This window comes from Nerophis ophidion, linkage group LG12, assembly GCF_033978795.1.
Source record: "Nerophis ophidion isolate RoL-2023_Sa linkage group LG12, RoL_Noph_v1.0, whole genome shotgun sequence".
Lineage (NCBI taxonomy): Eukaryota > Metazoa > Chordata > Actinopteri > Syngnathiformes > Syngnathidae > Nerophis > Nerophis ophidion.
The window spans coordinates 24511731-24537579 of record NC_084622.1 but is presented as its reverse complement, the minus strand read 5'-3'; the positions used below and the strand labels follow the sequence as shown (position 1 = coordinate 24537579).

The following is a 25849-nucleotide window of genomic DNA, read 5'->3' as shown; positions in this document are numbered from 1 at the left end:
TCTGCCAGACGTTCCCAGCAGACCCTCACAATGCGTTTGGGCCTGCCAGGTCTGTCCGGCATCCTCCCCCACCATCGCAGCCAACTCACCACCAGGTGGTGATCGGTAGAAAGCTCCGCCCCTCTCTTCACCCGAGTGTCCAAAACATAAGGCCGCAAATCCGATGACACAACTACAAAGTCGATCATGGAACTGCGGCCTAGGGTGTCCTGGTGCCAAGTGCACATATGGACACCCTTATGTTTGAACATGGTGTTTGTTATCGACAAACTGTGACGAGCACAAAAGTCCAATAACAAAACACCACTCGGGTTTAGATCCGGGCGACCATTCTTCCCAATCACGCCTCTCCAGGTTTCACTGTCGTTGCCAACATGAGCGTTGAAGTCTCCCAGTAGGACAAGGGAATCACCCGGAGGAGTACTTTCCAGTACTCCCTCGAGTGTACCCAAAAAGGGTGGGTATTCTGAACTGCTGTTTGGTGCGTAAGCACAAACAACAGTCAGGACCCGTCCCCCCACCCGAAGGCGAAGGGAAGCTACCCTCTCGTCCACTGGGTTGAACTCAAACGTACAGGCTTTGAGCCGGGGGGCAACCAGAATTGCCACCCCAGCCCGTCGCCTCTCACTGCCGGCAACGCCAGAGTGGAAGAGGGTCCAGTCCCTCTCGAGAGAACTGGTTCCAGAGCCCTTGCTGTGCGTCGAGGTGAGTCCGACTATATCCAGCCGGAACTTCTCTACCTCGCGCACTAGCTCAGGCTCCTTCCCCCCCAGTGAGGTGACGTTCCACGTCCCAAGAGCTAGCTTCTGTAGCCGAGGATCGGACCGCCAAGTGCCCTGCCTTCGGCTGCCGCCCAGCTCACAATGCACCCGACCTCTATGGCCCCTCCTATGAGTGGTGAGCCCATTGGAGGGATGACCCACGTTGCCTCTTCGGGCTGTGCCCGGCCGGGCCCCATGGGAACAGGCCCGACCACCAGGCGCTCGCCATCGTGCCCCAACTCCGGGCCTGGCTCCAGAGCGGGGCCCCGGTGACCCACGTCCGGGCGAGGGAAATCTGGGTTCATTTCGTTGTAATTCCATAGAAGTCTTTGAGCTGCTCTTTGTCAGATCACTCACCTAGGACCTGTTTGTCTTGGGAGACCCTACCAGGGGGCATGAAAACCCCCAGACAACATAGCTCCTAGGATCATTGGGACACGCAAACTCCTCTACCACGGTAAGGTAGCAGCTCAGAGAGGAGTAGTTTTTACTAATTTTTACTAATTGGTTTTTATCTAGTCTGCACTTTGTGTTGTTATTATTATTATTATTGGCTTTTATTTAGTTTGCACTCTGTCTGTATTATTTTTATTATCATTATTATTGACTTATTTTTGCCTTATTATTTTTATTTTCCTGTTTTAATGAAGTTGGATCTGTGTTGTTGTTGTTGTTGTTGTTGTTGGGGACAAGTGTTGTAAATTAGCTTTGGCTACAAACACTATAATGCATGCATTGGATAACTGTTTCAGATGTCTATGTTTTTTGTATCTGTCCCTATTTCAAATAAACCTTAACAATAATAATGATATCGCGATATGGCCTAAAAAAACAGAGATATTAAAAAAAGCCCATATCGCCCAGCCCTATGTGGCAGCATCTATCAATCAATTGAAGTTTATTTATATAGCCCTTAATCACAAGTATCTCAAAGGGCTGCACAAGCCACAACAATATTTTCAGCTCATATCTTGTACAGGAGAAAATGATTTCCAAGTTTTTCTTTTGCGTCTCATTGCCCATAACTGTGGTGTATTCAAGGACCCCCGATTAAAGTTAGAAACTGAGGGGTCACCAGGTTTTAAAGACAAGGGGAGACTTCACTGGCAGGAAATGCACTAATATAATACAATCATAATAATATTTATTATGTGTGTATCAACCAATCTCTACTTTACAACCTGAAGTAAAGAAAAAGTTGAAAAGTTTATAATCATATCCAAGTGAATAATGACAGGATATACAGTATGTTCATTCAAACTCATAGTCTGGCCATTTAGTGTTGAAATTGCTGGCTATTTCATGTGAAAATTATTTATTTCTACTTATCCTCTTTCATACCAAATGATGTAGGTAGATTTATTTAGATATGGTTTAGATATGTTAATCCCATCTTCAAAGGACAACCGCACTTAATACACGTCTTTTTTTAAAAAGGGTTTTAAAGATGATAAAAACACTTGCAAGATGGGGCTAATGGGAGTCCCCGTTGTAGCTTTCAAAGCCCTCTAGAACAACATCAAAACCATCAACGTTTTATATACCATAATTTTCGGACCATGGGGCGAAAATCATACTAAAGGCATTAAAAGGGTGATCTTACGATTTTTTTTTTCTAAATGTAAAACACTTCCTTCTGGTCTACATATCATGTAATGGTGGTTCTTTGGTCTAAATGTTGCATTGATTATGTTTTACAGTAGCTTTCGGACCTTCTCTTCAAGAGGTGCCGTTTTTATACGGGGCTCCACTTTGACAGTGTCCTCTCCCCGTCATCTTTGTTGTAGCGGTGTAGCGTGCAAGGACAAGAGTCAAAGAAGTGTCAAGAGATGGAGCTAACTGTTTTAATGACATTCAGATTTTACTTAAATCAATAACGGAGCAGCATCTCCTCATCAGTGGCTCACTTTCCAATAACTAAAGTTCCGTGGGTGTATGGGAATCCAGAATTTTGGTGCTCCACTCCTGGTAGTAAGTGATATCTTATAGCAGACCTGAGAAAGGCCCGTTAAAGGCCTACTGAAACCTACTACTACCGACCACGCAGTCTGATAGTTTATATATCAATGATCAGTGGCCCAAGCCTCCATGGGTCCGTAAGCAAAATTTGATTTTGGGGCCCTACTATTTCTGCCAATAATATTGATTGTTGATCATTTACACACGATACATACATACATATAGGCACACATATTAATGAAATACTTTGACTATATTAATTTCCCTTCAGGTGTAATGTTTATACTAAGAAATTAAATGTATACTGTATGGTGACAGTCTTTTCCTCACCTGATTCATCACTCACAGTTGAGCCTGAGGATGTGGACTGGCTCTGGGCTGATTCTGTGCCTCCAAAGTATTTTAACAATGCTCCCGGGGAAGTTTCACATAATTTATGAGTTGATGTAAAAAATAATGTTTATTTTACTCACATCAATTACCCTGCTCTGCTGCAAACAAGTTGTGCAAACATATCTCACTAGTAACCTGATGCTAAAAACATATTGATAGCACCGCACTAGCTAGCTAACATCACTTAGCTAAAGCTAACCCGTTTTAATCAGTTTGCTATCAAACGTAAGCAAGAACATTATTTTGAAGCCAAGGAAATGTATATAGAATATATACATGTGACCTTCTTCTACAGAATGAGTCTTATTGACCTGAAAAAAGATTTTGAGATTAATACACCATCACAAAGAGGGCACTCTTAGCTTTTCCAACGGTAGCTAAGAGGCTTCCTACTCCAAATAATACCGGAGTTGTGGCCGAGTACATACCATGAGTCACAAAAACATGTTTTAGAGAAAAATGCCTTCAAAGTTTTTGGAATTTTGAGACAGTGCAACATTCCATGCTGTGCCAAAGTGAATTTTCTATGTGTTTCTTGTGAATTTTTTTTGTGGATGTTGTTTCTTAATACTTCACACATTGCAACAGCATATTAATATTGAAGATAAGAGGTCTGGGTTTTGAATTATATGAAAATATAGTTGATTATAAAAGACTAATCTTTTATTAATGTCACACCACATTTTCTCAAGTAACTTCTGGCCACCATACTTACGTGTAAGACAACTGCAAGCCTATTTTCAACAATGCTAACAGAGCGAAACTTATTTTCTATAAAATAGAAGAACACCAACACTGAAATATGATTGTGTTCAATAAAATACATGAATTTTTAACATATTAGTGAATTGCGGTAGTAGCCTGTGGTAGAATCAAATATAGTAATATAAAACATAAATAGTAATAAATAACAATAAACTGATTGAAATACATGTCAAATCACAGTATGCAATTAATAATAATTAATTGCTTAAGCATTTGGGGGGAAAATACAATATATTTTTGGCATAAACATAGAAATAGTGCTGGTGGTGGAGTGAGTGGGCAGAGGAGTGGTGGTGGGTACGGGCTTTCATTCTCTCTCTCTCTCTCTCTCTCTCTCTCTCTCTCTCTCTCGCACACACAAACCAGTGGGCGTGCCTACCGCTCTTAACAAAAGTGCCATCAGGCGTAACGTTGTAACGTTAGCTAGGTAAGTGGCTGGTTGATGAGGTAGCCTAATAAAATATCTTGGTTAAACGTTTTGCGGAAAAATATCGTAATTTTACAGATTTTTACTAAATTGTTAAGATCAACCACCTTTAATAAAGTGACGATGCAAACAGTTCTGCAGAAAAATACCTTTTTTTCTACAGAGTATTTCCAATTTATTACGATCAACCAACTTTAATGAAGTGAAAATGCTGGCAGTTCCACAGACAAATACCATTATTTTACAGATTTTTTCTGAATTATTAAGATCAGGGGTCTTAAACTCAATTTACCGGGGGGACACTGTATGTAGAAACTACGTGAAAAGTGGATTCGCCTTCTTTGAATGGCTATACCGACCTTGCAACATACTTGCCAATCTTCACGAGAGACTTCCTGTGACCCTCGCGAAGGGTTGTCCTGATATCGACCGGACAAGTATTTTTAGGGAGTGCCACATCACCGCCCCCCTCCGTGCGTCGGTTGAGGTGGGCGGCCTTTGGTGGTTGCAGGGGTGCAGCCCGGAAGAGTAGCGCTGCTTGGCATTCTGGGTATTTGTTCTTTTGTGTTTATTTTGTGTTACGGTGAAGATGTTCTCCCGAAATCTGTTTGTCATTCTTTTTTGATGTGGGTTCACAATATGGCGCATATTTGTAACAGTGTTAAATTTGTTTGTACTGCCACCATCAGTGTGACTTGTATGGCTGTTGGCTGTGATCAAGTAAGTCTTGCAGTCACTAATATGTGTCATATTACAGAGAAAAATGTCAAATTAATATCGGGAACGGGCCAACTTTGGGAACAACTTTTTATTACCAAGTCATGCAAACATACCTTTATCATGGCATTTTTTCTCCTCTTCCACTTCCTTCTTCTTTCTTTTTTCTGCACCTGAAGGATATGTCCTTTTTTGTGACATTGTTTTGCCTCTATCTGCGCTTTTGATGCCCAGTGCGCACTGGCATTGCACGGCAGGCGGTAAACGTCACAGGTGCAGCAGAGGCAGAGACTAGAGCTTTGACATTTAAAGAGAGGCAGGAAGAATCACTAGGTCTAGATCTGCAGCAGCACTCTGTTGACCTAAAATTGTGTTTTTGTACAATAATATATCTTTGATCATTTAGAAATCATCAGTCAGACTCGTACATGCAAAAAATAAAAAATATGTTAAGAATTTTTTGTTAATTGCTTTTGGTGGCCCCCTGGTAGCCGCGGGGCCCTAAGCAAGCGCTTAGTTCGCTTATGCCTTGGGCCGGCTCTGTCCATGATGAAAACTTAACATTGCAACACATGCCAATACGGCCGGTTTAGTTGACTAAATTGCAATTTTAAATTTCCCACGAGGTATCCTGTTGAAAACGTCACGGAATGATGACGCGTGCGCGTGATGTCTCGGGTTGTAGCGGACATTTTTTTCCACCCAGACCCAAGCTATAAGTAGTATGCTTTAATCGCACAATTACACAGTATTCTGGACATCTGTGTTGCTGAATCTTTTGCAATTTGTTCAATTAATAATGGACAACTCAAAGTAGAAAGATGGAAGTGGGAAGCGGTGCACTGCAGCTGCCTTTAGCATCACAAACACAGCCGGTGTTTCCTTGTTTAAAATTCCCGAAGTTGAAGCTTAACTATGGAACAGAGCTGTCAAGCAAACATGGATCCCGACCAAATGTCAACCGGCAGGTTTCGGTGAGAAAATTGTGGTAATAAGTCGGCTCTTACCGGAGACATCAGCGGAGCTTGCGTCCTGCTGCAGTAGCTGCGGACTATTACCTCCTCCCACCGGAGACACTGGCGGTCAACGCACCCGTGGCCACAACCCTCCGACTTTCAGGTACTATATAATCTCACTAAAACACTTGTAACACATTAGGCAGATGAGGGATTTTCCACAATTATCCTAGTAAATGTGTCTAATAACATCTGAATCGCTCCCACCTTTTTTTTCCTTCTAGTCCTTCACTCTCATTATCGCCATCCACAAATCTTTCATCCTCGCTCAAATTAATGGGGGAATTGTCGCTTTCTCGGTCCGAATCGCTCTATCTGCTGGTGGCTATGATTATGAACAATGTGAGGATGTGGGGAGCCCTGCAACCCTTGACGTCACGCGCACATCGTCTGCTACTTCCGTTACAGGCAAGGCTTTTTTATTAGCGACCAATAGTTGCAAACTTTATCGTCGATGTTCTCTACTAAATCCTTTCAGCAAAAATATGGCAATATCGCGAAACGATCAAGTATGACACATAGAATGGACCTGCTATCCCCGTTTAAATAAGAAAATCTCATTTCAGTAGGTCTTTAAGCTTTTATATCTGGCCTGCCAAACATTCAAAAATATTTTTTCTAGATCTTTAAGATGGAAAATGTTGCTGTCATTATGATGTACAATTAGGGTTTTTTAAAATTAACTATACAAAGTATTTTAATGGTTGGAATCTGCGCTTTTGCATGATATACTAGTTGCTATGGTAATGTAATTAGTTACTATGGTAATCTAAGTCACAGCAGCTCAGACGAGGCACCAAGCAGTGTGCGTGGGGAGCATTTCCACAGAGTGTTTCCAGGGCGGCCAGCCTGAAATGGGGGGTCAGGGAAAGATGCGGAAGGAAATTTTTACAACAAAGTTTTCAAGCTTAGTGATATATCAGATATCAATTTTTAGGTGGGGGTTTTTTTCGTGTTCATCTTTCGCTGTGTTAGTTGAATTTTTTGTTGCATTTTGCTTGATTGTAAAATGTGTCGATCGAAAGGGGGGTGTAATGTTTATACGTTGTCAATATTCAGTGTTTTATTGTTCATAGAAAAAAATAAAAATTCCATTCCGTTTGTGGAGGTTGACCTTCTGTTGGTTTTCCTGACATAAAGGTTCTTGTGAATCCGGCAGTCTGAGGTAACAGTCTATTATTTTCACCCAGGGGTTGTTTTCCAGCAATATGTGTTCAGACTTTTCAGTCCATCGTGTCTTAGTCCGTGTGTCTTTTTTGAGCTCCAACTCCCACCCCGTTTCTCCTCCCGGCTGCTGCTTATAGAGAGCAACAGGTGATTGGATAATAAGGCCGACCTGGGCCATCTACGCACCCGTCGCTGACTTTGAGGCCGATCTTGGCACACCCCGTTCCGCTGCAGGCTTCCAGGCCACACCCCCCTCTACACAATTTTTTAAGGCAGTTTGTCACAACATTTTTAGCATTCAATCGTACATTGTGAGGTTTTGTATTAGTGTTCCTAAAAATCAGATATACCGGACCATAGACACATTCTTTTTTCTCCAAATTTGTCCTCCCGAGGCAAAATAATTGCCCATGCTTGTCTTTTAGTGTTAGAGTGTGGCATTAACTATCTCAATTTACTTGGGTGACTGTACAGCTGCTTTTGTCTACATCACTACAGTATTATTGATTCCAAGCCTTCATATTGTATTTTCATGATGTGACTATAGTCATATCTGGTATTTTCGCACTATATGCTTGTATGGAAGTGATGAGAAGACAATCGTGTTCATGTAGGCACATTGCTGCATTACGCGTTGCATGTAACATCATATCGGCTGCATGCTGAGGCGCGCCTCTTAAATCAGTGCCAGCAAGTGAACCCTGGCCCATTTCCAAAGTCTATCGATGGATCTCTTTGCTATCATCAAGACCATTTTAGCCCAATAACACAAAGCGCTTGCGCTTATTCAGCACAGCGCTTTACCTTGCATGTAATCAATGGTCAGCTGTCATGGTGGTGACTGGAGAGCACACACACACACACACACACACACACACTGAAGCACATCTGGGATTTGGATGCTGAATAACTGCCCACTCAACAGGGACGCCTTTTGAATAAAACAAGAGCACAGGTCTGTGTCGCGGCTCCTTTGGCCCCCACGCTGGCAAAGCTGTCCACAGAGCAGGTCAGGGCACACAGGACACGGACGAGCTAGCAATGGATCTTGTCTTGTTGCTTGTTGAAGAGACAGCAACGACTTACTGGAGTTCCGAAAAGGTCATCTTGATTCTTGTACCTTTTTTTCTATCATCTTGCTATGCTTGAATCCTAATGGATTCACTTTTTTGCCACAGTATGCACAGTAAATGGAAAATCAATTCAATCATTATTTTTCACCCTTGTCAGCTATTTTAAAGTGTGTTGTTTGTTGATTGATTGATTGATTGAAACTTTTATTAGTAGATTGCACAGTTCAGTACATATTTCGTACAATTGACCACTGAATGGTAACACCCAAATACGTTTTTTAACTTGTTTAAGTCGGGGTACACGTAAATCAATTCATGGTAATCAATTCACATTTTTCTCATGTTGCAATTTTTATTCTATGGTCAAAAGTTTACATACACTTGTAAAGAACATAATGTCATGGCTGTCTTATATTTCCAATAATTTCTACTACTCTTATTACTTTTGGATAGAGTGACTGGAGCACATACTTGTTGGTCACAAAACACATTCATAAAGTTTGTTTCTTTTATGAATTTTTAATGGGTCGACTAAAAATGTGACCAAATCTGCTTGGTCAAAAGTATACAAAAAGCAATGTTAAAGGGGAACATTATCACAATTTCAGAATGGTTAAAACCAATAAAAATCAGTTACCAGTGGCTAATTTAATTTTTTGAAATTTTTTTCAAAATTTTACCCGTCCCGGAATATCCCTAAAAAAGCTTTAAAGTGCTTGATTTTCGTTATTTGCTTAAGCCACTGTCCATTTCCCTGTGACGTCACATAGCGATTCCAATACAAACAATGGCGAATAGCACAGCAAGATATAGCAACATTAGCTCGGATTCAGACTCGGATTTCAGCGGCTTAAGCGATTGAACAGATTACGCATGTATTGAAACAGATGGTTGGAGTATGGAGGCAGATAGCAAAAACGAAATTGAAGAAGAAACTGAAGCTATTGAGCGAATAACTATTGACGCTATTCGGCCATCTTTGCGTTAGCATTGCCGGTAAAATGTGCAGACCAAACGATCAGGACTTTCGCATTGACACTGGATCAACTTAAATCCGTCGATTGGTAAGTGTTTGTTTCGCATTAAATGTGGGTGGAAGGAAACGCTGGATGTAAATATAGTTTCAAATGTACATACAGGTAGCCTAAATAGCATGTTAGCATCGATTAGCTGGCAGTCATGCCGCGACCAAATATGTCTGATTAGCACATAAGTCAATAACATCAACAACACTCACCTTTGTGATTTCGTTTACTTTATCATTGGGAATGCAGGATATCCAGACATTCTTGTCATCATTGTGCCATCTCTGTCGTAGCATCGCCGGTAAAAAACAAACGGGGGACTTTTGCATCTCTTGACACTGGAGCCACTTAAATCTGTCAATTTCTAAGTGTTTGTTTGGCATTAAATGTGAATGGAGGGAAATGCTAGATGTAAATATAGCTACAAATGAGGCATAATGCTGCAATATGTACACACAGCTAGTCTAAATAGCAAGTTAGCATCGATGAGCATGCCGTGCTCATCGATGCACATTTTACGTAAATCAACTTGAATCCGTCCCTGATCGTGTTGTTACATCGTCCGACAACACACCGACGAGGCATGATGTCTCCAAGGTATCGGAAAACAGCCGAAAAAACGGAAAATAACAGAGCTGATTTGACTCGATGCGTCTGATGTGTAGGGAAAAATGGCGTTGAGTACCGATGTGACGTCACGTTCTAACGTCTTCGCTCAGAGAGGCATAAACAGAAAGCCGTTTAATTCGCCAAAATTCACCCATTTAGAGTTCGGAAATCGGTTAAAAAAATATATGGTCTTTTTTTCTGCAACATCAAGGTATATATTGACGCTTACATAGGTCTGGTGATAATTTTCCCCTTTATTTTTGGATACATGTCCCTTGGCAAGTTTCACTGCAATAAGGCGCTTTTGGTAGCCATCCACAAGTTTCTGGCAAGCTTCTGGTTGAATTTGACCAGTCCTTTACAAAATTGGTGCAGTTCAGCTAAATTTGTTGGATTTCTGACATGGATTTGTTTCTTCAGCACTGTCCACATGTTTAAGTCAGACCATTCTATGTGCATGTGATGTCAGATGAAATAAAAATTGAGCTGTTTGGCCACAATACCCAGCAATATGTTTTGAGGAGAAAAGGAGAGGCATTCAATCCCATGAAAACTATACCTACTGTCAAGCACGGTGGTGGTAGTATTATGCTGCCAATGAAACTGGTGCTTTACAAAATGTAAATGGGACAATGAAAAAGGAGGATTACCTCCCAAATTCTTCAGGACAACCTAAAATCATCAGCTCAAACACACATCATAAGTGGTAAAGGAATGACTAAATCAGGCTAGAATTAAGGTTTTAGAAAGGCCTTCCCAAAGTCCTAACTTAAGCTCAAACACACATCATAAGTGGTAAAGGAATGACTAAATCAGGCTAGAATTAAGGTTTTAGAAAGGCCTTCCCCAAGTCCTGACCTAAATGTGTGGACAATGCTGAAGAAACAAGTCCATGTCAGAAAACCAACAAATTTAGCTGAACTGCACCAATTTTGTCAAGAGGAGTGGTCAAAAATTCAACCACAAGATTGCCAGAAGCTTGGGGATGGCTACCAAAAGCGCCTTATTGCAGTGAAACTTGCCAAAGGACATGTAACCAAATATTAACATTGCTGTATGTATACTTTTTACCCAGCAGATTTGATCACATTTTCAGTAGACCCATAATAAATTCATAAAAGAACCAAACTTCATGAACAATTTTTGTGAGCAACAAATATGTGCTCCAATCGATTACTCGATCACAAAAAATAAGAGTGTAGAATGTGTTGGGAACCAAGGACAGCCATGACATGTTCTTAACCAGTGTATGTAAACTTTTGACCACAACTCTATATACATTTTTTATTCTCACTAATTTACCAACACAGCTTTTAGTATGATGCAGTACTGTTTTACACATCCACAAAAAAAACAAAAAAATATCTCTCGATTCTCTTTGTAAAGGCCACATTTGTTAAACAATTCTTGGAATGGATCTTATTATGATGTGTTGTGTAGATAATACAGCTTTTCTCTATTTCTAAAACACATTTCACGATACTGCCCTCACTTTTCCCAAAACTCTAAATACAAAACATTTTTCTAAAGCTATGTACACACAACCTCAAGGTCTTTTTTCAAAACCAACTAATTACACTTAAACAGTTGCTCATATGATCAAAAACAAATTCTGACACCACAATACCTCTCAATGCCTGCAAACATGTCAACACGACTCACACACAATCTATACTACAAAAACAATTAAAACACAATGTTCAGAGTGTGATATTACACTGTAAAAAATAAAAAATAAATTCTGTAAAAAAACGGTAATCTATTGGCAGCTACGGTTGCCAAACGAAAACCATAAAATTAAAGTAAAACACTGTAAACCAAATAATGATCAAAAACATATTTACAGAAATTTTCATCAAACGTTTTGCGAAAAAGTATCGTAATTTTACAGATTTTTACTAAATTGTTAAGATCAACCACCTTTAATAAAGTGACAATGCAAACAGTTCTGCAGAAAAATACCTTTTTTCTACAGTTTTTCCAATTTATTACGATCAACCAACTTTAATGAAGTGACAATGCTGGCAGTTCCACAGAAATATACCATCATTTTACAGATTTTTTCTGAAGTATTAAGATCAGGGGTCTCAAACTCAATATACCACTGTATGTAGAAACCACGTGAAAAGTGGTTTTGCCTTCTTTGAATAACTATATCTACCTGACATTATACTTGCCAATCTTAATGAGAGACTCCCTGTGACCCACGCGAATGGTTGTCCTGAAATTGGCCAGGCAAGTATTTTCAGGGAGTGCTGAGATGGCATTGTCCTTGACAACCTTTCTTTGCATTAGCTTGTTGACCAGATAATCCAACTGTGATGCATATTGTGTTAAGCTTCGTTTGATATAGTATACAGGCTGAAAGAGATACTTCATCAACAGCCATACAGATCACACTGACGGTGGCAGTACAAACAAATTTAAGACTGTTACAAATATATGCAATATTGTGGACGCACATCAAAAAAGAATGACAAAAACATTTCGGGAGAACATCTTCACCGTAACACAAAATAAACACAAAAGAACAAATACCCAGAATGCCAAGCAGCGCTTACTCTTACGGGCTGCACCCCCGCCACCACCCCACATCACCGCCCCCCTCCGTGCTTCGGTTGAGGTGGGTGGGGTTTGGTGGTTGCGGGGGTGCAGCCCGGAAGAGTAGCACTGCCTGGCATTCTGGGTATTTGTTCTTTTGTGTTTATTTTGTGTTACGGTCAAGATGTTCTCCCGAAATGTGTTTGTCATTCTTTTTTGATGTGTTTTCACAATATGGCGCATATTTGTAACAGTCTTAAATGTGTTTGTACTGCCACCGTCAGTGTGACTTGTATGGCTGTTGGCTCTGATCAATTATGTCTTGCAGTCAGCAACGTGGGTCATGTTACAGAGAAAAATGTCAAATCGTTAGTATGAAAAAACCCGCCGGATCTTCGGGCCTGCGCTTCCGGCGCGGAGCGGCCCCCGCGCCGCGCTTTCCCTCGCGCCGCGTCGCCCGCGGACTCTCCACCGCGTCGGTTTTCGCGGAGAAGCGCGGGCGACCCCGGACCGCCGCGGCGGTTTCTCGTACCCGCCCCCGCATGCAAATTAGCCACGCGCTCGGTGTGTCGCCTCCGGGGAAGCCGCGCCCACCGCACGGCGGTATAGCTCGCCTGGTAGCGAGGAGCGCGGAGCGCGCCGACCCGCGAAGGCGAGCGTTCGCGCCCCGGCCTCCTCACGATTAATCATTGCCAACAATACGTGTATATTGACTTATTAGTATATAAATAACTGTAATTATAGAACTTCACGATTTTTCATGATTTATGGGTTTTTAAACTTATTAGTATATAAATAACTGTAGTTTCTTTTGAGTATAATAACAACTGCCAAGAAAGAAATGCAAAAAATCATTACAATCAACATCACATGTACATGTTTAATTTCCACACATAAACTAAACTGTACAATGCAAAAGTCAGACATATAAGACAAGATGCAATAAAACTATACAATGTAATAGTCATGTACAAAGTATTTACAGAGTATTCATTACAGCAGACATATAAGACAAGATGCAATAAAACTATACAATGCAAAAAGTCATGTACAAAGTATTTACAGAGTATTCACAAGTATTTTTTAAAGGGACAATGCAAAAAACAGAGAGCTAAGTCATAAGGTTACAGAGGTGGTTTTGGTAAAATCTTCCGCAGCAACAACATAGAATGGGCGTATGGGTTGGGCACCACAGGGGTCTGTGGGTTGGGCACCACAGGGGTCTGTGGGTTGGGCACCACAGGGGTCTGTGGGTTGGGCACAGGGGTCTGTGCAGGTGGCTGGGTTGCTCTTGTGGTCTGTGCAGGTGGCTGGGTTGCTCTTGCCTGCCTCTGTGGGTGACAAGATGAAGCAATCAGTAAAGAAGTTGAGGTAGTGCAGGTAAAAGGACGAGGGCAACAATCATAAACACTAGTACCTGTCTTTGTGTGTCCTGGCTCCTTTTCTCAGCCAACCACTCCTCCACCGAACGCCCCTGTGAACGTGCGCAAAAGGTCTCGTTTCTGTAGCGACTGTGGCCATATTCTTTCTTCTTTGGTTGCCCACAGAGTTTGCACTTGAATGTCTCGGTTCGCTTGGGAGGGGCATCCATAATACCACCTAGGCTAAGTGCCTTCTTTTTCCGATACCAGGCTGTTGAGTGTGGTATCCTGGGAGGAGGAGGAGCAGCAGCAGCAGAGGATGATAATGATGATGATGATGATGATGATGCAGGAGCAGCAGCAGCCGAGGATGATAATGATGATGGAGGAGCAGGAGCAGCAACAACAGCACGGTAGAGTTCTGGCACCACAGGCCCCCTTCGTGTGCAAGCCAGCCCAGATGTGTCAGCTGGGTGCTGAAAGTCGTGCGCGTCATGGGGTTGTGCGACGTCTACCATCAGTTCCCTGGCTGCAGGAAGGGACCGTGTCGTCGCTGCTGCACTTTGTGCTGGCACCGTCGCAACAACATCAGCAGTGGCCATGTCCTTACACCGCTTGTTGAACCTGTGTGTGTTTGTATATATACAGTGTATATGTATTAGCATTTCCACCAATAATCAGCACTGTGTCACGAAGCATTCATAGTATTATTACACAAGCGTTACCATTGAGTGAGCGTGCGGTGGTTGACCTCCAGGAGGCGAATGCTGCAGCCAGCAGCTTTGATGGCCCGGTTGCCGGACAGGTTCCCGCGAATGCGCGTGTAGTCCCGCATGATCAGTGACCATCGGCTCTGCCGGAACCCTGAAATGCGGTGCTCTTGGCTGTGGTGGCTCGACAGCTGAATGAAGACTGCCTCCATCAACCTGCTTGTGGCCGGGGAGTGCGCAACCTCGGTGCCCCGCCCGATGCACAAACTAGATGGAAAGAACACCAACATCACACTGATTAGTACACACATTGAAAATAAATTGTCTTGCAAAATTATTTTGCGTACATACCGTTTTACACTGGCCACCCCTTCCAAGTGGTTTTGCCTGGAGACCCTGAAGCGTCCCTTGTTCAGCTTGGGAGCGTGGCGGGGGGGAAGGCTGGGAGGCGCTTTGTCTCCGTCTGTCAGCTTTTGCCAAAGTTCTATTATATGCCTCTCCTGCCGAGGCGGCACAAACATTTGGCGCCGCAGCGCAACAAGGGCGGTGGCCAAGCGACAGACATGCTGGTATCCGCCGTTCCCGTCTGGACCTAACACATCCTGTGTCAAAAAACAGATCTTTATATTACTCACAGTCAAAATCGTCAGGTAAGTCAGGAGAAAGATGACACTTACTTCTTCTTCTTCCTTCTCTTCTGCTGGCTCATCGTCGGGAGGCAGAGCCACGGAGGAGTGGCGGTCACCCGTATACTGCTCGATTCCCACTGGCTCGTCATCGTAACCCTCATCATCCTCGAGTTGGTCTTCGTCCTCCATGTCATCTGAGTCAGGCTTGTCCGGATCATCCACAACGTGGGACTGCAGCACGGCGCCAGTCTGGGCATACAGATACTGGATGCCAATAAGCTCTCCTGAACACAATTAGACATCAAATGAGACCGGAATGGATTTGTATGGCCACCGCAGGAGCAAAGCTGCCCCCCGCCCCCACGTTACCTGTGTACTTGCTCGCCGGGGTGTAATTGTCAACCAGCGTGAGACCCATGAGCTCTTGTGTCAGCTGCGTGAGTGCGTCTTGCAGGCCGGCGTCGTAACACTGCACCGTGACATCATCGGTCCCTTTCACCGCCGCTCTTCCTCGGCCCTCGTTCCACCTACACAGACCCTCCAGAAGGTAAACCTGGAAATGGCGCGCGTTGGCCGACGTACCTGCGGCATCGTAAAGAAGAAAGATGTTAGACACGTACGTCTGCAAAAGTGGCCCAAATGGCTTATCAAAAACAGTCGTTTACCTGGAATGAAACGGGCCAAGTGCAGGTGGAAGCTTTCCAGAGAAGTGGAGCCCCTTGCACAGCGGAAGACGGGAAGAGCCACCCCTCCTCTGGTCACTGTGGAAGTTCTTGTGTAAAGCGCCACGCCAGGCGGGTCCTGGATGCAGCCCAAGTGGCGTCGCTGAGTGCTCCAAATCTCCTTCATCCTGCCTTGGTCAAACAGCTTGATGCCCAAGGTGTCTTTGGCATCCCACAGGTGATCCAGCACCTCTTGGACAAGACGCGTGGTCTCCTCCACTCCTCTGGTGCGCCGGCGGCAGTGACGGTACAGCTCCTTGCGCGACGGCTCGACGTGGCCGTTCCCGCCACGCTCCGCCCGCTTAGCCTCGCGCAGACGGCTCATGTCCCCTTCGTCCCACTCAAACATGGCAAACGAGAGTCTGTTCATGAATTCACCATACAGCATGTGGGCCTCTGTGCAAACGCCCCTGGCAAAGCGGCGCATGAGGTGCCACACGTCCAGGCGCACCACCAGCCTGTCCCACTCGCCGAACGTAGCCGCCACCTAATGACACAGACCCGCGTTATGCCCGACAGGCCATAATTTGAAGACTACCGCACAACAGATCAAAACCCCACCTTAGGCTGTTCGCCGGCGGAGCAACAACAGTCACGGTCCACGTAGAGCACGTGAGGAGGGTCTCGCCCGGCCTCTCGGTAGCGGCGCATGAGTCCCTGGGCCATGGCCAGCAGACCGTCCCCCTCTGCCACCGTCAGCACCGACATTAGCACCTGGCCCAGCTCGTTGCCGACGTTGGTGACCCAGGCAGCCGTTCCCGCGGCTTCACCTGCCAGCTTCTTGGTCATCTAGGAAACACAAAAGAAGTAAGGCACTTGATGTGATCGTAGTAGGTGCCATTTCTACCATGAATTGATTAACGCGGACCCCGACTTAAACAAGTTGAAAAACTTATTGGGGTGTTACCATTTAGTGGTCAATTGCACGGAATATGTACTGTACTGTGCAATCTACTAATAAAAGTATCAATCAATCAATCGTACCTTCTTGGTGGAGTCCATTTTCAGGATATTTCCGAAAGTAGACGTAATCCTGGCCTTCGTGTGCTCCATGCGAGGAAGAACCTCCCTCACGTACACCGACAGCAGCCAGGAAACGCTAGGCAGCGGGCGCATGGGCGGGATACAGGCCCTCGGCAGCGGGAAGGAGCTGACGGAGCGAAAGCGAGCCATCACCTCCAGGTAGCCGAGTGCCCGAGTCTGCCACTCTCGTGAGTGCTCCTCTACCAAGTAGGAGCGAAGCCGAGTGGCACCGTTACCCAGCGTGCGAGCCTGCATTTGCCGTATGACCTTCTTGTCACAAGATAACCTGTTAAACGGGATAGGAACATACGGTCACACAGGTTCCAGACTAATGCATCACACATCCTCGCCTCTTTAAATGACTCACCTGTAGGTGAGGATCGCCGGGAACTCTGCCTGTTTTGCCGTGCTCAGCTGCCCGATGATGTTGCTGGCCCAAGCGGCATACTTCCTGTGGCACGCGTGGCACTCCAGATACTCTGTGGCCATGTAGTACCAGTCACTTAGGTCCAAGACCTTTCTCAGGGTCTTGTACAGTCCACAACCCGTCAGCTTGTGCTTGCATTTTGGGCACTCCAGTTTGCAGCCCCAAAGCTTGTACGGGCACCACAGGAAAAAGCGCGAGTGGAAAAAGACGGCGGACGAGGCAGGGGGCTGCGTGTAATACGGCAATTTCCTAGGAGGTTGCCACCATAGTTGCAGCCCAGACTTGAGAACCGCTCTCCCCTTGGGACCTCGGAAAAAAAGCGCGCGGCCCACCCAGTCGTGCTGTTCTTCCGGCAGCGTCTGTCGCCAGGACTTGGGCAGCAACTGTGACAAAAGGGACACCAAATAAACACGTTGGCTGGAATAACCGCTACCGTCGCGGCGCGTTCGCAATGCGCTCGTACCTCGGCACCTGAAGCCAGGGGCGACGCAGCATCATGTCCGGCGATAGGAGCGGTAAGGCGGGAAGGGCCTGCTTCCAGCGGCGTCCTCATCGTCTGCGAGGTAGTAGAAGCTGTTGGCACATTTCAGTCAGCTCACTTCAGTTCAGATTAGCTTATATCTTGGAGAAAGAACAATGATGAAAACTCACGCTGAGATTCCACCTCCATGGCCGCTTAGACGAGCATTGCATCGGTGGGCTCCTCTTCACCTGCACCTGTAAACAAAGGCATACAAACCTGGGGAGAGCATTTAAACGGGATAGCCACCGTGACCACCACTTCCCGAAGACAGCTGGCACCCCACTCGGCGACGGAAAGTTTCTGTGAGTATGGCTTCCTGCGCTTCGTGCACTTTACTCATGGATAGGTTGGCTTTGCTAGAGAGCCGTGTCCGCCAGTTAGAGCAGTGTAATTTCGTAACTTTAGATGTTGCGGACACATCTGCTAGCGTTAGCTGTAGCGAGCTAACTAGCCCAGCTTGTAGCAGCCCTAATCGGCCTACAAGCTACGGTGTACCGGTTGAGACGCATAATAGATTTAGCCCTTTAGCTAGTCCTACACCCCAGTCTACCGGGCACCACACTTTAGTTATAGGGGACTCCATCACCCGAAACATAAAGCTTAGCAAACCAGCCACAATTAAGTGTATTCCCGGGGGCAGAGCACCTGACATTGAAGCTAATCTTAGGGAGCTAACTCGCAACAGGTCTAGTAAACACGTACGGCAGGCTAACCGCACCACTAGTTATGCGAATATAGTAATACACGTTGGCTCCAATGACGTTAGGATGAGACAATCAGAGATTACAAAGAGAAACATAGCCAGGGCTTGTAATCTCGCCAGAAAGATGTCCAGGCATCGAGTAATTGTCTCTGGCCCCCTGCCTGGGAGAGGCAATGATGAGAGATATAGCAGATTAGTCTCTCTTAACAGGTGGCTGGATAGCTTCTGCAGACAACAGGGATTTACGTTTATTGATAATTGGCCCTCTTTCTGGGGCAAACCTGGCTTGCTGAGGAGAGACGGCCTTCACCCTAACCAGGAAGGCGCTATCCTCTTGTCTCGGAACATAGACTTCGCATTGAGCCACATTTGACTAACTGCACTAGAGCAAGCCCGGTCACAGGCAATTACAGAGCCTGCTAGCCTGGGTATGGAGTCAGTTAAGTTAGAACTAGCCAGCGCCAGGCTGGATGATCCCTGTACACATAGCAATTTTCGTAGAATAATACACAACTCACAAAATGTTTTTTCTACTGTATCTATGACTTCGTCAGAGTTAGACATGCGTTCTACTGAGGTGGCAAATTATGATGCGTTCAGTTTATCGCAGCGCCAAGTAGACAATCTGAAAATTCCCGTCATATCAATTCCTAGATATGGTCGTAATTATTTTAAGTACACTGCGCATAATAAACGCAACATTATTAATATTGCTACTACGGATAATTTTATCAACAACTCCTTAAAACAGCCCACTACCTATAATATGGGCTTTCTAAACATCAGATCTTTGTCTCCCAAAACGTTATTAGTCAATGAGGTCATTAGAGACAACAACCTTAACGTCATCGGTCTTAGCGAAACCTGGCTCAAACCAGACGACTTTTTTGCGATAAATGAGGCATCCCCTCCTAACTATACGAATGCGCATATTGCCCGTCACCTCAAAAGGGGAGGGGGTGTCGCACTAATATACAACGAAAACTTTAACTTTAGTCCTAACTTAAATAATAAATATAAATCGTTTGAGGTGCTTTCTATGAAGTCTGCCACACCTCTGCCTCTGTGCCTGGCCGTTATCTACCGCCCCCCAGGGCCCTATTCGGACTTTATTAGTGAATTCTCAGAGTTTGTTGCTGATCTAGTGACGCACGCCGATAATATAATTATAATGGGGGACTTTAATATCCATATGAATACCCCATTGGACCCACCGTGCGTGGCGCTCCAGACTATAATTGATAGCTGTGGTCTTACACAAATAATAAATGAACCGACGCATTGCAGCGGTAATACGATAGACCTAGTGCTTGTCAGAGGTATCACCGTCTCCAAAGTTATGATACTCCCGTATACTAAAGTAATGTCCGATCATTACCTTATAAAATTCGAAGTTCAGACTCATGTTCGGCAAGCTAATAATAATAATAACTGCTATAGCAGCCGCAACATTAATGCTGCCACAACGACGACTCTTGCGGACCTACTGCCCTCGGTAATGGCACCGTTCCCAAAGTATGTGGGGTCTATTGATAACCTCACTAACAACTTTAACAACGCACTGCGCGAAACCATTGATAGTATAGCACCGCTGAAGTTAAAAAAGGCTCCAAAAAGGCGTACGCCATGGTTTACTGAAGAAACTAGAGCTCAGAAATTATTATGTAGAAAGCTGGAACGCAAATGGCGCACGACTAAACTTGAGGTGCACCATCAAGCATGGAGTGATAGTTTAATAACTTATAAACGCATGCTTACCTTAGCTAAAACTAATTATTACTCAAATCTCATCCGCATTAATAAAAACGATCCAAAATTTTTGTTTAGTACAGTAGCATCGCTAACCCAACAAGGGACTCCTTCCAGTAGCTCCACCCATTCGGCAGATGACTTTATGAAGTTCTTTAATAAGAAAATTGAACTTATTAGAAAGGAGATTAAAGACAATGCGTCCCAGCTACAACGGGGTTATAGTAACACAGATACGAGTGTATATACAGCGGATACTGCAAATATCCAAAATAGTTTCTCTCGTTTTGATGAAATAACATTAGAAGGATTGTTACAACGTGTAAATGGAATAAAACAAACAACATGTTTACTTGACCCACTTCCTGGGAAACTTATCAAGGAGCTTTTTGTATTATTAGGTCCATCAGTGCTAAATATTATAAACTTATCACTTTCCTCGGGCACTGTTCCCGTTGCATTCAAAAAAGCGGTTATTCATCCTCTCCTTAAAAGACCTAACCTCGATCCAGACCTCATGGTAAACTACCGACCGGTGTCTCACCTTCCCTTTATTTCGAAAATCCTCGAAAAAATTGTTGCAGAGCAGCTAAATGAGCACTTAGCGTTTAACAATCTATGTGAAACCTTTCAATCCGGTTTCAGGGCAAATCACTCGACTGAGACAGCCCTCGCAAAACTGACTAATGATCTATTGCTAACGATGGACTCTGATGCGTCATCTATGTTGCTGCTCCTCGATCTTAGCGCTGCTTTCGATACCGTCGATCATAATATTTTATTAGAGCGTATCAAAATACGAATTGGTATTTCAGACTCAGCCCTGTCATGGTTTAACTCTTATCTTACTGATAGGATGCAGTGCGTCTCCTATAACAGTGTGACCTCGGACTATGTTAAGGTAACATGTGGAGTTCCCCAGGGTTCGGTCCTTGGCCCTGTACTCTTCAGCATCTACATGCTGCCGCTAGGTGACGTCATACGCAAATACGGTATTAGCTTTCACTGTTATGCTGATGACACCCAACTTTACATGCCCCTAAAGCTGACCAACACGCCGGACTGTAGTCAGTTGGAAGCGTGTCTTAATGAAATTAAACAATGGATGTCCGCTAACTTTTTGCAACTTAATGCCAAAAAAACGGAAATGCTGATTATCGGTCCTGCTAGACACCGACCTCTATTTAATAATACAACTTTAACATTTGACAACCAAATAATAAAACAAGGTGACTCTGTAAAAAATCTGGGTATTATCTTCGACCCAACTCTCTCCTTTGAGTCACACATTAAAAGCGTTACTAAAACGGCCTTCTTTCATCTCCGTAATATCGCTAAAATTCGCTCCATTTTGTCCACTAAAGACGCCGAGATCATTATCCATGCGTTTGTTACGTCTCGTCTCGATTACTGTAACGTATTATTTTCGGGTCTCCCAATGTCTAGCATTAAAAGATTACAGTTGGTACAAAATGCGGCTGCTAGACTTTTGACAAGAACAAGAAAGTTTGATCATATTACGCCTGTACTGGCTCACCTGCACTGGCTTCCTGTGCACTTAAGATGTGACTTTAAGGTTTTACTACTTACGTATAAAATACTACACGGTCTAGCTCCAGCCTATCTTGCCGATTGTATTGTACCGTATGTCCCGGCAAGAAATCTGCGTTCAAAAGACTCCGGCTTATTAGTGATTCCTAGAGCTCAAAAAAAGTCTGCGGGCTATAGAGCGTTTTCCGTTCGGGCTCCAGTACTCTGGAATGCCCTCCCGGTAACAGTTCGAGATGCTACCTCAGTAGAAGCATTTAAGTCTCACCTTAAAACTCATCTGTATACTCTAGCCTTTAAATAGACCTCCTTTTTAGACCAGTTGATCTGCCGCTTCTTTTCTTTCTCCTATGTCCCCCCCTCCCTTGTGGAGGGGGTCCGGTCCGATGACCATGGATGAAGTACTGGCTGTCCAGAGTCGAGACCCAGGATGGACCGCTCGTCGGGACCCAGGATGGACCGCTCGCCTGTATCGGTTGGGGACATCTCTACGCTGCTGATCCGCTCGAGATGGTTTCCTGTGGACGGGACTCTCGCTGCTGTCTTGGAGCCACTGTGGATTGAACTTTCGCAGTATCATGTTGGACCCGCTCGACATCCATTGCTTTCGGTCCCCTAGAGGGGGGGGGTTGCCCACATCTGAGGTCCTCTCCAAGGTTTCTCATAGTCAGCATTGTCGCTGGCGTCCCACTGAATGTGAATTCTCCCTGCCCACTGGGTGTGAGTTTTCCTTGCCCTTTTGTGGGTTCTTCCGAGGATGTTGTAGTCGTAATGATTTGTGCAGTCCTTTGAGACATTTGTGATTTGGGGCTATATAAATAAACATTGATTGATTGATTGATTTACCTGGGGCGTCACGTCCGGCCGCGGCGGTCTGCGTTTGTGCATCCTTGTCCCGCTCCAACACGTAACGCTGGAAGGCATGCATGGTGGAACCCGGTTTGGTTTGCTTGCCTCGTAGCCATTGCAAGTAGCTGCATAGACACAACACATATGTTACAGGTGCAATGGAAGGTATTCCACTATCAATCAAATCAAACTTACGATTGATCGTCGCCGTTGGGGGATTCATACAGTGCGGAGTATGTCCTTTTGGCATGAGCCCCAAAACCCACTGCTCTGCCATCCAGCTCCCTGAAGGGCATCTCCCCCATGCGCACGGCCTGAGAGCGAAGGGCGGCGACCATGTCTGGAAAAAGCTGTGCGTAAGACGCCAGTGCGGTTTTGTTGACCGCGAGAGGTGACCGGGAAGTGTCTCCGCTGGCACGCTCCTTTTGGTGCAACACCACGATGCTACAGGCGTACCCCACGTCATTCCCCAGCAGCCACTTGAAGGTTTGACCCCGGTACTGCCCGAACTGGAGCTTGCTCTCACTGAGCACCAGCTTGGGGCATCCGGGGTCTCCTCCAGACTGGCGGATGCGTGCCCGGGCTTCCTCTTTCACCTCCTCGCCTTTCTGCACCGCGCAGGCCACCAAGGACTTAGCTTCCTTCGCCACCTTGGCTGCCTTCGCCACCTTGGCTGCCTCCGCCGTACGCTCCAGGGTTAGCTCAGTGGCGAAGCCATGAAACACAAACAGTGGGCGAAAATCCATCTTGTGTTGTCCAAGGAAGCAATTGTCTGCCAAAACAAAGCATAAAGTCACATACATGTTGATAAACACTTTAATTATTGACGACAACAACAACAGTGGTAGTAGTAGTACCTGTATATGTAGCAACAGTAGTATTAGTACTAGTAGTAAACATTTAGCAGTAGTAATAGTAGTAGTAGTAGTAGTAATAGTAGTAGCAGCAGCTGTATATGTAGTAGCAGTAGTATTAGTAGTAAACAACATTGGTAGTAGTATTAGTAGTAATTGTATTTGTTTTACTAGTAGCAGTACTGTAGTAGTAATGTTATTGTAGTACTAGTATTACTTTTAGTAGTATGTAGCAGTACTTGTAGTAGTAGTATTTGTTATTGTAGTAGTATTACTTGTAGTATAGTAGCAGTACAACAATAGCAGTAGTAGTAGTAGTAGTAGTAGTAATTGTATTTGTTGTTGTAGTAGTACTTGTAGTAGTAGTATTTGTTATTGTAGTAGAAGTACTACTTGTAGTATAGTAGCAGTACAACAATAGCAGTAGTAGTAGTAGTAGTAGTAGTAGTAGTAGTAATTGTATTGTTGTTGTAGTAGTAGTAGTAGTAGTAGTAGTAGTAATTGTATTGTTGTTGTAGTAGTAGTAGTAGTAGTAGTAGTAGTAGTAGTAGCACTTGTAGTAGTACATGTAGTAGAAGCAGTACTTGTAGTAGTAGTAGTAGTAGTAGTAGTAGTATTTGTTACAGTAGCAATTGTATTTTTTGTAGTAGTACATGTAGTAGAAGCAGTACTTGTAGTAGTAGTAGTATTTGTTATTGTAGTAGTACAGTAGCAGTACTACTAGCAACAACAACAACAACAACAACAACAACAGTAGTAGTAGTAGTAGTAGTAGTGTATTAGGGAAAAAAAAAAGTTTGATGGGGATGGCGGCCATTTTAGCTTAGGATTTCTTTTGTTCTCCAAACAAACAAACAAAGTCATACTGTTCCTGCGCCGATTTAATCACAAATAACACGTCTGTTACATTTAACACGTTTGTTTAGTTTTACACACACACACACACACACACACACGATTAAAACATGTTTTATTTGCGGTAATTGTTTAAATGCGTCGATTACCTGTCCGTTTGCACCACACCCTCTTCTCCTCCTCATGTTAAAAGTGTTAGAACGCACACCACAACGTTAACGCTATTAATGTAAAAAGCCCAATACTTTCACACACTGAACGTTCACATTTTAAAGTAAAAACTTACCGTCGTCTTTGTCTGAATTTGAAGAGCTGCGTATATTCCTATCGAAGTGAAGAGGTGAAACAGACGCGCACCTCTAAGGGGCGGATTCCACCCTTCTTTATGGGGCGGAGTCTAGAGGTCTAGAGGGACGGGGACCAATCACAGCGTTTCTAAGCTTTTCCCACTTGGCTCAGTGAAAGCCAATCAGATGGCTCAAATTTAGAAAATGGAACAGAGACCATTCATCTCCGCGAGGCGTATAGTGCGGAGTATGTCCTTTTGGCATGAGCCCCAAAACCCACTGCTCTGCCATCCAGCTCCCTGAAGGGCATCTCCCCCATGCGCACGGCCTGAGAGCGAAGGGCGGCGACCATGTCTGGAAAAAGCTGTGCGTAAGACGCCAGTGCGGTTTTGTTGACCGCGAGAGGTGACCGGGAAGTGTCTCCGCTGGCACGCTCCTTTTGGTGCAACACCACGATGCTACAGGCGTACCCCACGTCATTCCCCAGCAGCCACTTGAAGGTTTGACCCCGGTACTGCCCGAACTGGAGCTTGCTCTCACTGAGCACCAGCTTGGGGCATCCGGGGTCTCCTCCAGACTGGCGGATGCGTGCCCGGGCTTCCTCTTTCACCTCCTCGCCTTTCTGCACCGCGCAGGCCACCAAGGACTTAGCTTCCTTCGCCACCTTGGCTGCCTTCGCCACCTTGGCTGCCTCCGCCGTACGCTCCAGGGTTAGCTCAGTGGCGAAGCCATGAAACACAAACAGTGGGCGAAAATCCATCTTGTGTTGTCCAAGGAAGCAATTGTCTGCCAAAACAAAGCATAAAGTCACATACATGTTGATAAACACTTTAATTATTGACGACAACAACAACAGTGGTAGTAGTAGTACCTGTATATGTAGCAACAGTAGTATTAGTACTAGTAGTAAACATTTAGCAGTAGTAATAGTAGTAGTAGTAGTAGTAATAGTAGTAGCAGCAGCTGTATATGTAGTAGCAGTAGTATTAGTAGTAAACAACATTGGTAGTAGTATTAGTAGTAATTGTATTTGTTTTACTAGTAGCAGTACTGTAGTAGTAATGTTATTGTAGTACTAGTATTACTTTTAGTAGTATGTAGCAGTACTTGTAGTAGTAGTATTTGTTATTGTAGTAGTATTACTTGTAGTATAGTA

The 25849-nt window shown here is 44.4% G+C and overlaps 3 protein-coding genes across 4 annotated transcripts in view; 1 reads left to right on the top strand and 2 right to left on the bottom strand.

The window, feature by feature from the left end:
* Positions 1-25849, top strand: part of megf11 (multiple EGF-like-domains 11) — a 510687-nt gene that overhangs the window by 21836 nt on the left and 463002 nt on the right. The window lies entirely within an intron of this gene.
* LOC133563155 (uncharacterized) lies at positions 13396-18080 on the bottom strand. Its single transcript, XM_061917126.1, has 12 exons — positions 17977-18080; positions 17789-17898; positions 17266-17708; positions 16860-17184; positions 16437-16664; positions 15819-16362; positions 15523-15735; positions 15202-15437; positions 14876-15126; positions 14540-14791; positions 13871-14438; positions 13396-13784 (listed from the first exon to the last, which is right to left on the bottom strand). Exons 1-12 carry the CDS (start codon positions 17993-17995, stop codon positions 13578-13580), a joined length of 3396 nt encoding a protein of 1131 aa, XP_061773110.1. The 5' UTR covers positions 17996-18080; the 3' UTR covers positions 13396-13577.
* Positions 18033-24845, bottom strand: LOC133563755 (uncharacterized). Its single transcript, XM_061918050.1, has 4 exons — positions 24693-24845; positions 22893-23469; positions 22673-22822; positions 18033-18042 (listed from the first exon to the last, which is right to left on the bottom strand). Exons 2-4 carry the CDS (start codon positions 23441-23443, stop codon positions 18033-18035), a joined length of 711 nt encoding a protein of 236 aa, XP_061774034.1. The 5' UTR covers positions 23444-23469; positions 24693-24845.